The sequence below is a fragment of the Arctopsyche grandis genome, chromosome 2 (genome assembly GCF_051622035.1).
Source record: "Arctopsyche grandis isolate Sample6627 chromosome 2, ASM5162203v2, whole genome shotgun sequence".
NCBI classification, from domain to species: domain Eukaryota; kingdom Metazoa; phylum Arthropoda; class Insecta; order Trichoptera; family Hydropsychidae; genus Arctopsyche; species Arctopsyche grandis.
In genome coordinates, this window is record NC_135356.1 from 2368085 (window position 1) to 2384359 (window position 16275).

Below are 16275 nucleotides of genomic sequence, written 5' to 3' on the forward strand. Positions count from 1 at the left end.
CAACCATCTGGATCCTTTAATCTTCCAGCCACATCACATCTTCCAATTGCATATAACAGTATCAAATAATTAAAAAAACTGATTTTAATTCACATTTTAATGAAAAAACTGTTGAAAATTGGGCCTCGGGTGGAAAATAGTACCATTAGAGTAAATGTACCAATGAATAACCGTTAAAAATATATTTGAAATCAGGTTTTGATTATTTTAAGCATAGGAATGTATTTGAAGTATAGTTCGAATATTTTAAATTGTAATTATTGTCTTATGAAAATGTATATACATATAATAATTAACATTAATATTAAAAAAAACCGGATTCAGTTTTGCAGCTTAAACATTTGAACAAATAACAAAAAAATATATGGATGATTACAAAATAAAGAAAGAACACATTTTTAAAAACTTGTGTCAAATAGTCATAAAATACGAATACTGTTTATAATATTAATATTTCAACTTGTTCTGTAGTTTTTTTTTTTTTGTATTAGAAGTGTATCGTCAAAACATGATGCTATTTTCAAATATATTCAATTCGGTCATTCATAAGGGGTCCCAAAACCTATGACACAATTGTAAAGTGAGATTGTATTTAAGTTCTTAATTAATGTAGTTTGTAATTAGTGGACTTATATACAAATATTGGATTAGGATAAGACTTCTTAAAAAGTAGCACCTTTCCCACCGTGTATGGACATACATACGAGTATATGCAGCGACGGGCACACAAAACACCAAACCACAGCAAACAAAATAGACCTCCTCGCGAAGTATATTTCATCACTGAGCACGTATACAATATTTAAATCGCATGTGTAATAAATCTTGTACAGCAGTTTGTAACGCATCAATCATATTGGCACCAGCAGCACTCGCAACCAAACCAGGCCGACGGCAGATTGAAACATCAATTTAACGTTGTCGTCTAATATTTACACTCGACTCATGTGCTTCGTTTCGTTTCTTTTGCAGGAATCGTAGTGCCAAACATTATCGTCATCGTGTGTCACCGGACTGCAACACGGTGGCCTCGTTCGACTCGTCCAGCTCCGAGTCCAGGAACGGGCTGAACCGTTACTACCGACAGGCCTGGGAGAACCTGCACGAATCGGCCGGCTCCAAGGCCGCTCTCAAATCCCTGAACCACTCTCCGCTGAAGCGCCGGGAAACACTGGACGATCCAATCTCATACAGGAATGCCCATCACCGAGTCAGCAACGAGGGTATGAGGGACGGCTCCGAACTGGTCATATCCGATGTGGCGGCCTATCCCCCCAGGGGTCAACACGACAAGAGAAGACACCACCATCATCATCATCATCACGACCCCCACTCGAGCACACGTCACAAAGAATGGAGTGGACGGGAGAAAGACCGAGATCGGGACTCACGCTCCAACCACAACCATAAAAATCGATATTAAAACTGTGAATTCATATCAAATCAATCTTTTTTAAACAACCACAGCCAAAAACAAACGATGAATTCTCCATTTTCAAAAGTCAAATCTCCATAGGAAAACTTAAGTATATACGTAATACATTTAAATTCAATATTTATAGAAAGTGGGGTCGAAAGCAATTATACGATTCGTGTTTTTAAATGAACATTCAATTTGAAATGCCAATATGCATAAACTACATTGGATAGTATCTTATGTGCCACTTTAGTATGCGGTCTACCTTCATATATTTACTTTGGTATGCGATCTACCTTTAATATACGGTCTCACTGTCTCAATTCTCACGTGTGCCACTGAGATTGAATAATACCGACCTAATAATCTTAAATGAATAAGGCCAACCTTAACTTAACCTAACCTAACCGAACCTTAAACAAATAGGTGTTTTTAAGATATTTTTTTTTTTTTGTGAAAATATTGATGAAATAAATCTTAGCATAAATAACACCTATTTATTTAAGGATCAGGTTAGGTTAGGTTAAGTTGGAGTTGGCCCTATAAAAAACAAAAATTATAATAAACAGTCGTTGCTACGATACAAATAATAAAAAAATAGTCGAATGCGATTCAAAGGTAGATCGCATACTACTAAAGTGGCACCGTATTTTATTATAAAGTCATTTTTTTGAAGATTGGGTGAGATTTTCCATCTAAACGTACCAAAATTCTAAGTGATTGTGCTAAGAAAAATGATAGATTATGTCTGAAAATCTGCTTAAGTTTGCTTGCTTAAAAAATGACTGTACATAACATAATGCTTTTATACAACTGATGAACATTTACTTTTCAGTTCAAATATTCATTTACAAGATACTAATCGTGTATTTGTTTCCGTCGCCATCTTATACTTTCGCTGATTACTTATGAATTAGTTAAGTCAGTTAAATTTTAACTATTTAAACTATGAATATGTTGCTGTTACAATGCCATTTAACTGCAATAAGGTGCAGTGGCGTAGCAATTAAAAACAAAAAATATATTTTTATATAAGATTTAATTAGAACATGCATATATGCATGTATGATGAAGCTTTAGTGGAGAATGGAAATGAAAATTTGCCTTTAAAAGATGTGCATAATAATCTGTGGAGTCGTAGTCGTGTCCTGTAACGTGAAGCCAATGTTGTTACGCCACTATTGTAAGTGCACACGATGAGTTTAGATATAGGTATGTTTAAACAATATATGATAAATAATTAAATAAATACACATACCTGCATATACACTTATAATATCGTAGTTAACATTTTTAGCTTGAATTTACATTGTATAAATTTATAGCTTATAAATAATATATAGGTTTAATGTAAAATATGTAAATGTACTAGTTTTATGTAAAGCGAACTTCCATTAATTTATAATCTCTCGGTCTGAAGTAAAATTGAAAACGAATAACTACAATTTGTAATTATTTTGATTCTACTACTAAACGTACTTTTGTCTATTTAGCATATACTCATTCATAGGAAACTGTCCTAGTTTCGTATGAATGTGTATTTTGCGATAAATCCCTTCCCCTTTTCACTATAGAAAGTGAACACGAGTGGAATATAACATTAATGGAAGTTAAAACAGCCTTTAATTGGTGACGCTGCTTAATCGATGGATTCAGCATGCATTGTAGGTTTATTAAGCGTGCTGAATACTCGGAATAAGCCGTCTTATGCGTGCAATAAACAATTATGTTCAAATTCGTATGTTTTTGTTGATTTTTGACAGTACATATACATTAAAGTGACCGTTTGTACTGGTTTTACCATTACAGTGCTGGTTTTTTTGGGTAGCCGCTCGGTAGAATCCTCGGGTTGGGCCTGTTTATATACATTGAAATAGATTTTTTCATTTTCATAAATGTGCATCAACGATTTGCTAATGTTCATCAACGCTTTTAATTATTCAGGTATTTGGAAATGTTCTGGTTTAGTCACATAATCTAAAAATATGTAAAATGGTCACGTTAATATGCATACATATGTACATGTGTATAAGGTAATGATTCCATTCACCGTTACCAAGTTTTTCTTGTAAGTATTTAAGAGAAAAGAATTTTTTTTAATTATTTCAAATATCAAAAGCTTACACGTCTGAACTTCATCTATTAAAAGCTAAGAGCTTTAATATTTAATATTGAAAAAATAACTTTTATTCTCATTTGAATGAAAAAGCTGACAAGGATCGAGTCGCGGTGGTGAATGGTTTCGTAAACTTGTGTCATTTAAATTTAAATTTGCTTATTGCACGAAATAGACGAGACAATGCATAAAATAAAGCTCTTTTAATCATCATCTCATACATCTTGTGAGATGATGCATTAGAACGCTATAACCGAGGGCTCGATTTAAGGTTTCAGATATATCACTCTATATTTAACCATAATTATTGTTTAAATATAAATTATTATGTACTTTTTTCCACTGACGTTTATACAAAATATATTATATATTTTTAAGAAATTTAAATCAAATATCCCTTTCTTTGTGTTTTTAATTATTATTTTTTTTTTTTAATAAACAATGTGCTAGACTATTTATTCATGCTGAAATTTGTAAATCATGAATTGAAATTTTAAATTTCTTTGATTCATTCAGAGACGATTGAAGCAGCAGCTTACTGTTGACACTATCCATTGTATAATTTAATTTATTTGTATAGAATATATGTATTTAGTTGTTACATTCGAATGTTAAGGTAATATAAGACATTTTCGACACGTCAAATATATTGATAGTTTACAAATGATGTTAGTGCCATTACAAAGGCAACGGACAGTCGGTTTATTTGCGACGGATCGAGCGTACGGTGAAAAGACCGGGAGAGTGTCTTTTCCGATTGCTCACGTATAATATTAATATATATATAATAATTATTGTATGTATGCAAGGGAATCGATCAATTGATTTTTGAATTTAGCATGTAAGCATTTACAATTTGGACCGTCTGTCTATCTGGGAAGTATCCAGCTCATCACTGTGTATATAGAATGTATATTGAATCATTGCATATTATGATTGAAACGAATATGTATTTGATATTCGATCGAATTTGCATCGCTCACTCTTCACAATCAGTAAAAATTAGCAATTCCAAAGCAATTATTTTATAAATTTCCTAATTTTTACTGCATAGAAATTTCAACTTTCACTATAAAATACCTAGGTTTATAAACACATATTTGTGTATTATACTATTTGAAGTTTATCTCTCCGCAGTGTGACCTTAATTATTTCTAAATGGGTTTTTTTTTTCCTATTACAAAACTAATACTTTTTTTTATCTTGTTTCTTCGGACTATCTTAATTTACTTATTGATTCTCTTGAATGGCTGCAAAAGAGTTATGAATAATCAATAAGTACGGTGTAAAAATTTAACTTTGGCCTTTGGTGTATAAATTTTTAACGAGTTTTAAATAATTAAGGTCACACATGTACAAACATGCGTATAATGAATTTATAAAAATATTTAATAACAATAAAAACTATAAAACTTACTATTTTTCGTTTTTTTTTTTCAACTTACCTAATGTAATCTGACGAAATGTTGGAAATTTCAGATAATGCAGAAACGAGAGTGATTGAAAAATACCTATATATGTATATATAAAGATAACATGCCTCAAAATTAAGATTAGACGGCATCAACTAAGACTGATTGTAAATGTTTACGTTGACTTTCCAAATAGAAAGATTTCAATAATAGAATCCTGAATTCAATAAATATTTGATATTCACATGAGAATTACTGCTGTCTTCGGTAAACTTTCGCAATTCCTTTATATGTATTAAACCCAGAAGCTCAAGGCTTATCTCATATGGCCAAAGATTTAATGAAAAGTACATACGTTATCAAGGTTAAGTTGAGTTACTATATTTGTTGATATTTCACTTACATTACAATCTTGAATGTAAAATGATCTAACTCAATGAACTTAGGCTTGTAAGGCAGGGAAGGTATGTTGACCGTATCCCGGCCTAACGAAACACATGTTGTTTAGTTTGGAAGAGGATCGTTTATTTGTGTTCAATTGTTACAATGGCTATTGTATGTACGAAGAGGTTGAGCTTCTGAAAAGTGAGCTGGTGCGTCGCTTTATATACGTTCTGGCTTGAAGCGTGCCGTGTGCAGATGCTTTGTCTTCGTTTCCAGGACACGTGTTTTGGGGACACGTGTTGACCTGTTTTCGAGGCACGTGTCTTCGGTACACGTGTGGTTTATAGCTATGGGGTCAGCGCCAGGACGTCGTTCATTTGAGAATGGGGTCGTTTGCCACGCGTAAACGACTTTCAGGACATGTGTTGCGGTTGCCTGATGACATCACTGTTGGGTTTCGTTCGTTTTACGATCGAGCGATGAACTCTTTCTTCTGGAATGGTCGAAGGGGACGTTGCCCTTGAGTTATGCATGTTTGTACAGGATCGATGATGAGATGACTGGTTTTGATTCGTAATAGCACAAGTCGTGCTATATTCCTACAGGCTTATCATCATTTTTTAGCAATAAAACGTTTCTTATATCATACTAGCTGAACCCAGCATGCGTTTCAATGCCAGAATAAGGCATGCAATTCCCGTTCTCGTTTCAAGTGATGGTTGGAGCTCTATTAACGTCTCTTCAACAGCGTGTCGTCATAAACCAACTGGTAACGTGGTTACCAACGAACACATTTCCTTGACTGCACAATGGCGCTACAAACTTTCGCGTCGGTAAAATCGTAATTACAAATATTATTATTAATAGGTTTTTTCCGGTTTTTTTTCACAGTAAGCTTCCCAGACATGCATACAACAAATCCTGAACGTTCCATCGTAATCGGTTGAGTGGTTTAGGAGCCTATACGAGGCAGACAGACAAACAGACATTCAATTTTATATATATATATATATATATATATATATATATATATATATATATATATATATATATATATATATATATAGATAGATATACAGTAGCGGCTCGGTGGTTGCGTTTATGTTTAGCACCGAGAGGTTACCGGGTTCGATCCCGTGCTAATGTTTAATGGTGCTGGCTAGACTTGGATATTGGTGACCCAAGTTACAGGTTCTTCCATCAAATTGGTAAAAACAATCCTACTCGCTATGTCACAAATATCCGAATTTGATTTATGTATAATATGTCAAATTTGATGTACAAATCTAAATCCATAGATGTCTCTAGGGATTAATTATTTATTAATTTTGTGTTCTTCAGCCTCGCGAAATACAGTGATTTATGTAATAAAAATGCTGCAATGTTTGTAATTAATTGTCTAGGAAGTCGCATTGGGGTCTACCTGTCAGGCCTTCCTGGTATAATAACTTAGGCTTATCATCATCTTTTAGCAGCAAAACGTTTCTTATATTATACAGCCAGCAGCATGGCTCATTGGTAGATCTTTTGCCTAACACCGAGAGGTCGCCGGGTTTGAATCCGTGAGTTGACCACGATAAGAGTATATTATCTGTAATGCTGCCGGTCATACTTGGATATTTGTGACTCCAAGTCGATCGTTTCCTATCAGAGCTTGCCAAATTTTCAGATTTCATTGTTGAAATGGTTCCCAATTAAATTGGTTAAAAACCTTCCCACTTCCTATGTCACCACTAATTGAAGTATGATTTATGTACGAGTTTAATATTCATAGATGTCACGTCAATTTCGAGTCTTTTAGCGTCTCGTAATTCAGCGACTTGTGTGTAATAAAAATGCTGCATTGCTTGTAATTGGCTAGGAAGGCGCATTGGGGTTTACCTGTCGGGCCTTCCTGATATATGTACATATGTATATCTACATATATAAAAATTAAATTAAAATAACGACTAAAATCATGCACTTTGATGGTTTATGTTCGTTAAATGATTTTAATATATGTACATATTATAAATAAATAAAACTTTGGTCTAAAGACTTAACAGGTAAACGCATTGGGGCTTACTTGTTAGACCTTCCTGGTATGTACATATATTTATTTATTGAAAAATGAACAGGCCTCAGATGTAGAAATTCGTAAAAATAAAGGATAAATATAACAAAATAACACCTGAGGCCTATTATAGATTAAACATTATGTGATATAATATAATTAGATAAAGAATATATAATAGAAATGAATCAATCAATCAAGACTCCTGATGGCAGTCCTGAGTTGATGTAAGGAAACACCGAATAGATCAACCTCATTCAGCTCCCCGTTAAGCATACAATAAACACGCTGTAGATAGGAATATTTTAGGTACATATATATGTATACGTATGTAAAATAAATAAATAATTTATATTTCTTAAATGTACAGTTTCTTATATACATATACATAGTGGTCCAAATGTCAAGCGTGAGGTTTAAGGAGTTGATAATGTTTTTATCAATGAAACTATGTATTTTATTATCAAGAGATTTTTCAAGTGTAATTTTAGTAAAGGAATAACAAATGAATAAACATAATTTTATTTTAAACATGGCAAGTTCATTTTTTCGACAAGAATTCTCCTTTGACATTTTAATTATGTACCTATGTATATACATATATGATCACATTAAGTTATAGTGAAAAGCCGTATAAAGAGAGGTATACACAGTGTGGGTGTATTTACATTAACTTGCTAATATTCAAATACAAGAGAAATTATTTAGGAGTAACGTTCAATAAAAGAATGAGATGGGCACCTCAATTGAGGCAGCGAAATGCAAAGCGATGCGGGGTATATCCTCAATATATCCAATATTTAATCGCCATAGTTCTTTATCAACGCTAAATAAAGTAAAATTATATCGCGCGCTCATATTACCATTATTAATCTATGCTTCACCTGTATGGAATAACGCCTCGAATACTAACCTTTCCAAGCTCCAAGTAATACAAAATAAATCCCTAAAAATAATTTATAATACACCCATATATACTAACCTGAAAAAACTGCATGCCATATATAATATTCCGTTTGTTACAGACGTTACTAACAAACTAACCAGTAGATTCTATGACAGAATCACTAATAACCATACTAACACACTTGTGAAGAGTCTCAGTGATTACAACAAAATGTCTATACCCTTCAGGTATAAACACAGATTACCTAAACACAATCTGCTTTAGGTCATCGACTTTAGAGAGTCTTTAATTCATATTATGTATTAGATGTATTATGAACATTTATAAGGATTGTAAATAGGTTTTTGAGCTCTTTTTCCTATTATGATTTAGATTAACATTAGAATAATATAATACTGAGATTACTAACCAAATTAAATTAAAATTGTAAAATAGAAAATGATCAGTAGATCAGTAGCTATTAAAATAGATATAAGATGTATTGTGAACATAATTTCGTAATAATAAAAAGCATTTAATAAAAAAAAAAAAAACTAATTGAAAAACACACATTATCTGATATACTATTTTTATTATTGGGTTTTAAAATATGATAACATCAAACATCCGGTTTATGTTATGTATATAATACCTATTATTTAATGTGATTTTTAAATGATTTTTATTATTACTAAATTATGTTCACAATGTCTTATATCTATTTTAATAGCTACTGATGTACAGATCATTTTCTATTTTACAATTTTAATTTAATTTTGTTAGTAATCTTAGTATTATATTATTCTAATGTTAATGTACAGCTTAATAGGAAAAAGAGCCCAAAAACCAATTTACAATTCTTATAAATGCTCATAATAAATCGAATACATAATATGAATTAAAGACTATCTAAAGTCGATGACCTAAAGCAGATTGTGTTTAGGTAATCTGTGTGTTATACCTGAAGGGTATAGACATTTTGATGTCATCACCGAGACTCATTTCACAAGTGTGTTAGTATGGTTATTAGTGATTCTGTCATAGAATCTACTGGTTACTTTGTTAGTATGTTAGTATGTCAATAATCACCGAACCATATTTATGTACAATAAATTAAAGAAAATAATGATTGACTTCTCAAACTCAACTGTGGCATATTTAGCCCACTCTGTATAGTTAAAAAAGTGCTCGAAATCGAGTATGCTTGATCCGGAAGTGTGGTGGGTAGATTTCGCAGGGCACCGTGGGCGTTCAACACTGCCCACTAACTTTGACCGGAAGTGTTCCAAAGCCGGGAAGGGGTCAAATGAAATATGGGGGGGGGGTTGGCGAGATATGGATACGATGTGAACGACATTCGGTCACAGACAACGGTAAAGATTACCGCGTCACCATGCGCTGTCTCATCACAACCTGCCTCGTCACACTCCTCGGTAAGAGTAAATTTCGATCGGCTGGAAGCTGGCTCTCTCACACTACCTAGCGTCACGTTCAAAATATTCACTGGCCATTATTAACAACAATACCGAAGACTGCTACCGATGACAGGATAGTAGTTTAGTGTGAATCGACCCAAACAGGAAGCCGTGTGTGGGTTCGAGTCTTTCCGAGAGTCCGTCCAATCTACATAGTTCTACATATATATTTGTACTCTTGTATTTTAATTTTTATATCAAAACAAAACAAATTTTGGATCTAGTAGAAATGTGCGTGTTTAAAGTGTGATAAAACCCATTACCAACGGTCGTTGTAAATAATTAAATATAATTGTTGATAAGTGGCTTGCGTACATCAGTGGCGTCTAAGTTCATTTAATTTGATTGTAAACTGTCTGAATTATAATGGTTAGGTTAAAAATGGTTCATTTTCTATTTACATTATAAAATAATTAAACAAAAAAACATATAATTTAAACTTCTCACTCAGTGGAGCTCATAAGCCTAATGAAAAATAAGTTGTGTGATGAAATGTAACTTTTCATTGTTTATGTCTATGTAAATTTTTGTGTATTTTTTTAAGATAATAAGTGGTGAAATTATGAACTTTTTGCAACATCAAGTGTTGATAAAAAAAAAAACCTAGCTATCTTATCAATAAGCTGCTCACTTTCTTCAATTGTGAAATTTGATGGAAGATTTTTGAACCCATACAAATCCTGATGAATATTTAATGCAAGTTTTTAAAAATTTAGAATCAAATTTTTGTATATTATTTCAATATATTTTTTAATTTTCTGAACGATTCGGCCATTTTTTTTATTTATACAGGTTTTTCATTCCAAATTTATCCTTTTTCATTTTGAAATTGATCCTTTTTCATTTCAAATTAAACCTTTTTCATTTCGAATTGACCCCTTTGAAATGAAAAAGGGTCAATTTGAAATGAAAAAGGTTTCATTTGAAATGAAAAGAGTCAATTTAGAATGAAAAACCTTTATAAAGTATAACTTTTCTGTGTTTCTTCTACGAGAGTTTACATATACATAGTTTTCATTTGAATGGTGAAATGTTTTTTGATAAGCTGCGAAAAGAGCGTTCACAAAGGCCTTGACTGAAAATCACAATCGGTGAACTTCTGACATAGACCTTGAAAATTACCATACATTTCAAAAAGCATTAAACCCGGATGTATTGTTTAATCTGTTTAATAACATTGTACCGTTTCTGATTTGTGCACATCAATTGAGAACCAAAATCATAAAGCATAAGAATCTAGACTTATTCTAGACCTATGTACTTTTAAACTACTTCACATGTCACTCAATGACAGTTCATCACTCTCCTTTGCTCATTATAGACATAGGTATGTTCTATTTTCAGAGCTGTATTTTCTAAATTTCCGCCTAAATGCAAGTATGAAATGTCTAAATACAAAACTTTTGATTTGTAATTGTGACCTAACCAGAGCCGGCCTGAGGATTTTCAGCACCCTGGGAAATTACTAGAATTTACACCCCCCCCCCTCATTTCATTAACACATGCTACAAAATATAATTTAATATATAAAATTGAATGTCTGTCTCGTATAGGCTCCCAAACCACTCAACCGATTACGATGGAACTTTCAGGATTTGTTGTATGCATGTCCGGGAAGCTTACTGTGAAAAAACCTCTTAATAATAATATTCGTAATTACGATTATACCGACGCGAAAGTTGGAAGCGTCATTGTGTTGTCGAGAAAATGTGTTCGTTGGTAACCACGTTACCAGTTGGTTTATGACGACACGGCGTTGAAGAGACGTTAGTTGAGCTTCAATCATCACTTGAAACGGGAACGGGAATTGAATGCCTTATTCTGGCATTGAAACGCATGCCGGGTTCATCTAGTAATATAAATAAAATACAAACTAGTACTAAAAAATATAAATTAAAATAAAAAATTGTTTTAGTCTAAAAGAACCTGCCTCATAACATTGACCACAGTGAGTGGCCTCTTTTCAAAAGACCAAAATAAAGTAACCTCACCGTTATAAAAATAAAACAGACTACAAAACAAATAATCGATTTCTTTAATCCAAAAATTGGTATTGAAAATAATAGCGAATTTTCAGTTGCACGCCCCTGATGTATGTTATCTATTACAGCGTATTTTCCATATCCATACACGAACGCGAAGAGCCAATGACACCCGTGACCAACCTCGAATATGAAAGACTATAAATTAAATTACATATAAATTAGATACATTGCCTATAATTAAAATCCAAAATCGAAATTTTTAATGAATAAAACTGCTTAGAAAATTTCATCACATGTTGTGTTGACAATCAATGAATGAACAATGATTAAATAGGCATAGATATGTACATATTATATAGTAAATATCGTTCACTTTTCGCTATCTGCCTCCACACATAGCCGGCATTGACCTATTCATTGCCACAAGAATAAAGAAATAATACTATTACTTTATCTGACCGATAATAACAATATACTTAGATTGATCAACATCGATTTGCAAATATATTATAGATATATATATGATTTGTTTGTTCGACTCTGATAGACTGCAAGCGATTTGATGGTCGGTGACCTAGTCTGGCCCACTCAAAATGGATATTTATTATAGCGCATCCACAGCATCTGCAGCGTCGGCGTATTACACTTCTCATTGCCCCATCTGCATCAATAATCTTCATCATTAGCGATATAAACTGATATAAGTACTGTGCGACATCTGTCCAAAACCCTCCAATCCACTCATTCAGTCAAACCTCCCCAATGTCTAATTTCTGCATCTCTATTTAGCCTATGGGTCGTAAAACACCAGAATAAAGTCGATCAGCATATTTAATGGGTCGTAAAACATCTCTAGCAAAAACAATATTTTTGAGATAACATATTAAAGTCATAAATTTTGCAACATTTTCGTATGGTGGAAACCGTCTGATTATTTGTAGCATGAAAATGAACACTTCAATTGAAACAACACACTGTATAGGATAGAAATACGCCACAAAGTCATTTCTTGAAGATCTGTCATCATTCTGATGAAGTCTGTCGGATGTGAACACAATGTCGGAATGTAATCTTTGTCACTTTTTTGATTATTGATTTTGAAATAGTTTGGTTCCGAGAGTATGAAGCTCATATGTGTAAATCGTCTGAAGACCGTTCAACTCTTCCCGTGGATCTGCTCAAAGTTGAAATTGTATGTTCGTCGACCTCAAACTATCCAGGAAGTGAAGACAAACATCTGAATTGAAATTCAACATGAGATATTGACTCACCAGAGTGGAATTATCTTCAAATAATATTTTGCAAGTAGAAGGTGAATGCAATGCTTATGCTAGATCAGTTCTATTAAAAACTTCACTTCAAGATTATGCCGAGAATGGGTATTGTGGATGTGAGGTTTCCACTATTAAGCCAATAAATCTCATCCGAGTGAAACATACAAAAAATGATTTTGTGACATAGCGCTATCTTATTTAGCTAGAAATATTTACTTTTCATTTAATGTTATTAATTCGTCTCATTGTTTATACCTCACCTGTTAATATGTACATATATAGAGGGGTAATTGGATTATTAGTTACATTGCGATCGCTCAAAAGACAATTTTGCCATGAAAATCGCGAATACGGAATATTTGGCACTCGAGTTCTCGTTAGTATGATATTTATCGTTAGTATGATGGACTTTTCAGCTGCCAGATGTTCCGTTATAGAGATTTTAGTGACTTTTGGACGAGCGCTTTGTGAACAATAATCACCGAATTCCATATAGAAATAGTAATCCCTTACTTGATATATATATATATATATATATATATAAAGTCCATTTTGTTTGTTTTTTTAAGCTGAAATTGGTCATGTATTTAATTTTCCATTTAATTTACATAGTTAACAAGCCAGCCCTTGGGTGATTCTCGTTTGTACGTTTGCATAAGTCGAGACGAAACGTATCGATTAAACAATTGCTTGTAAATTACCTTCTGGCAACCGATTCCGGAGAATGAAATGACATTGACCGGTTTCGAATGCAGAAACGTTTAATGGCTTCACAATGTGCGTCCCATTTCCTGTGTGATATGCGATTTTGATATGTAATTCTGTATATACAACACACACGTATGTATCTGTATATTCCATGATTGTTGTTTTGCGCAAAATTTGTCAATCTAATCTAACATTGCCGACGTGTCGAATAAATATCAAACTATGTTGCATGCCAGTGTATGATTTGCAATACATTTAGATGTTCATGTTGAATTGTCAATTAGTCTTGGAAATATTGGGTTGTGATTTGGAGCAAGCGCATCAAGGATGTAAAATACAAGGAGGTACCTGCGCGTGTGGTTTCGGTTGCAAATCGGAGTACAGATACACCTCCAATAGAGAATGCAGAAACGCACTGAGAGGTATGTTTCCCGCCGGGGATATATTTTCGCATTCAAATCTGAAAGAAGAGAAATGTATACATTTACTTTTGATTTTTAGAGCGAGGGATAAATATTTGTTCAAGATTACCTTGTCTAAACAAAGGGAACTGCATTCAAATTACACAAGGGCCCGGTTTCAAGTGCCGATGTGAAGGAACTGGCTATTACGGAGATAAGTGCGAAAAAGGTAACATTTCTCGATTCAAACAGCTTTACAGAACGGGGCAGAACAATTAAAAAGAAGTATTTTAAATGAAATCATTATGCCCGAGTCATTTTAAGGTCAACCTGGTATGTTTATCATAAACTACGAAACTCATTAAATCTCTGCTCGGATGCTATCCTTCAACTCCTAGATAGTTTAAAGTCAACAAGCATACATTTTTCCCTCAAATATGTGATTGCATTGGAATAAATCTGAGAAACAGGACTCCCGAAACGAGAATATTTCATCCAGTTGAAATCAAATCGTTCCAAAATTTCAGGATAAGTTGAATAGCTATAATGGATTATGCTCGTTTGCGTATTAACCCTCTGAATGCTGACCAACGCCGATCGGCGTTTTGCCAACAATACGCCGATAGGCTTTGCTTTTTGAGTATGTTAAAAATAAACAAGAATATTACCCGCATTGAAAAAAAATGCATTAAACATGGCTCGTGTAATCCATGTCAATGTTTTTAAAGACTGGTTTACATCAGAATTTCGGAATTTATAGCCATAGCAGAATTTCCCGATGGAAATCCCTAACTGCTGAGTATTTTAGATTGTGAGCATTACATTTTAATAACAATGAAGAAGATGGAACTAGTTTTGGAAAAATACATTCATTAATAGACTTCTTCGTTTATTATATATTGTTGCAAGATATATTAGAGAGTCTAAACTCACCTTTAAAAAACTCGAAATCCTCGACGGTAGTCATCTAGGGTTTGTTTGGATTAGCTACAATTTTTATACGTGCTTTCTATTGGATATATAAATAATTCTTTCTCTAAGAGGGCTTTCAACAGAAAAGACGCCAGCACTGAAAGGGTTAAAGCTTGTTTCATGTCCGATAGATCTCATCCGAGTGGCGTTATCTTCAAAAAAAAAAAAATGACTATAATAATGCGATATACTATTTAGAGTGTTGTAGATAATTTTTAAGTTACTAATTGTTTCTGCTACGCCGTACATAAAAGTGTTAGTAATATTATTATGAATTAACAGATATATATTTTGATATTTCCAGCTTGCCCTATGGGAGGATTCGCCGTCAAAATACCTTACGAATGTATAGTGATTTAAATGTGTAGCAAGCGACAAGTTTATCTGTTTAAAGGTAAATCACAATAATTGAGTAAGCATAGATTTAGCAATAGAAATTTAATTACGAATGTGAAAACTTTCTGTCGACGAGCGTACAATTTTGGCAAAAAGGTTATTTTTAACGATGTCTAAAAAGCCAATAACTATGGAAGATGAAATTGTGAAGAATTGAAGAATATACAAACTGGAATGAAGTGTAAAAATGAAAACTCCCACCTAGTAATTTAATTGTTAAAATGTACATTCATTATTATTATATACATAAATATAAAATTTGAAAAAAAAATTAAAACTCTTTGAATTTAATTCATCGCTTCATAAATAAGCAAAGATAATTATACTAATATATAGTATAATCAGGTATCAAATTTTATTGGTTGTGGCTATTTGCAGGTACTATATCTGCGACAGCCGCAAAGCCTTCTGCGCATGCGCGTGAACTGTCACTGTCAGCGTGTTTACTGTTAAAATTTTGTTTTAAGCCTCTTAAAATTTAGTTCGAACTCGTAAAGTGACGTAGAGTAAAAAATATAATCCAAATTAGTTAATATTATCAATTGTTAGGAAATTATTATCATATAAAACGTATAATACCTACATACAAGTACAAGCCGCGAACTAGCTAAATGATATAAATCTATTATAATAACGTGCGAAATTAACGTGCCTCATGAATAATGAACGATTGATTAAACAAGTCTAGCATACATTAAATGTAAGAAATTATAATCGGATTATAAGTTCACGCGCATGCGCAGAAGGCTTTGCGCCTGTCGTAGACATAGTACCTGCAAATAGCCAATAATTCGCA

At 32.9% G+C, this 16275-nt stretch overlaps 2 protein-coding genes across 2 annotated transcripts in view; both read left to right on the top strand.

The window, feature by feature from the left end:
• The window catches only part of LOC143922826 (uncharacterized), a 73013-nt gene extending 71590 nt beyond the window's left edge, over window positions 1-1423 (top strand). The window contains exon 14 of the mRNA XM_077446182.1: window positions 973-1423. Coding sequence (XP_077302308.1) covers window positions 973-1423 — 451 coding nt within the window. The remainder of the gene's footprint in view (window positions 1-972) is intronic.
• An 8206-nt stretch (window positions 1424-9629) lies between these two features.
• LOC143922594 (protein lin-12-like) lies at window positions 9630-15742 on the top strand. The gene is made up of 4 exons (XM_077445899.1): window positions 9630-9701; window positions 13995-14132; window positions 14212-14340; window positions 15388-15742. Exons 1-4 carry the CDS (start codon window positions 9662-9664, stop codon window positions 15441-15443), a joined length of 363 nt encoding a protein of 120 aa, XP_077302025.1. The 5' UTR covers window positions 9630-9661; the 3' UTR covers window positions 15444-15742.
• Window positions 15743-16275: the final 533 nt, after the last annotated feature.

What these genes read in the sequence shown, in the direction of transcription:
- LOC143922594 (XM_077445899.1), top strand. Translation starts at nt 9,662, where the DNA reads ATGCGCTGTCTCATCACAACCTGCCTCGTCACACTCCTCG. An exon ending in CTGCCTCGTCACACTCCTCG is followed by an intron (nt 9,702 to 13,994) that starts GTAAGAGTAAAT and finishes ATTGTCAATTAG; the next exon opens with TCTTGGAAATATTGGGTTGT. An exon ending in ATGCAGAAACGCACTGAGAG is followed by an intron (nt 14,133 to 14,211) that starts GTATGTTTCCCG and finishes TTTGATTTTTAG; the next exon opens with AGCGAGGGATAAATATTTGT.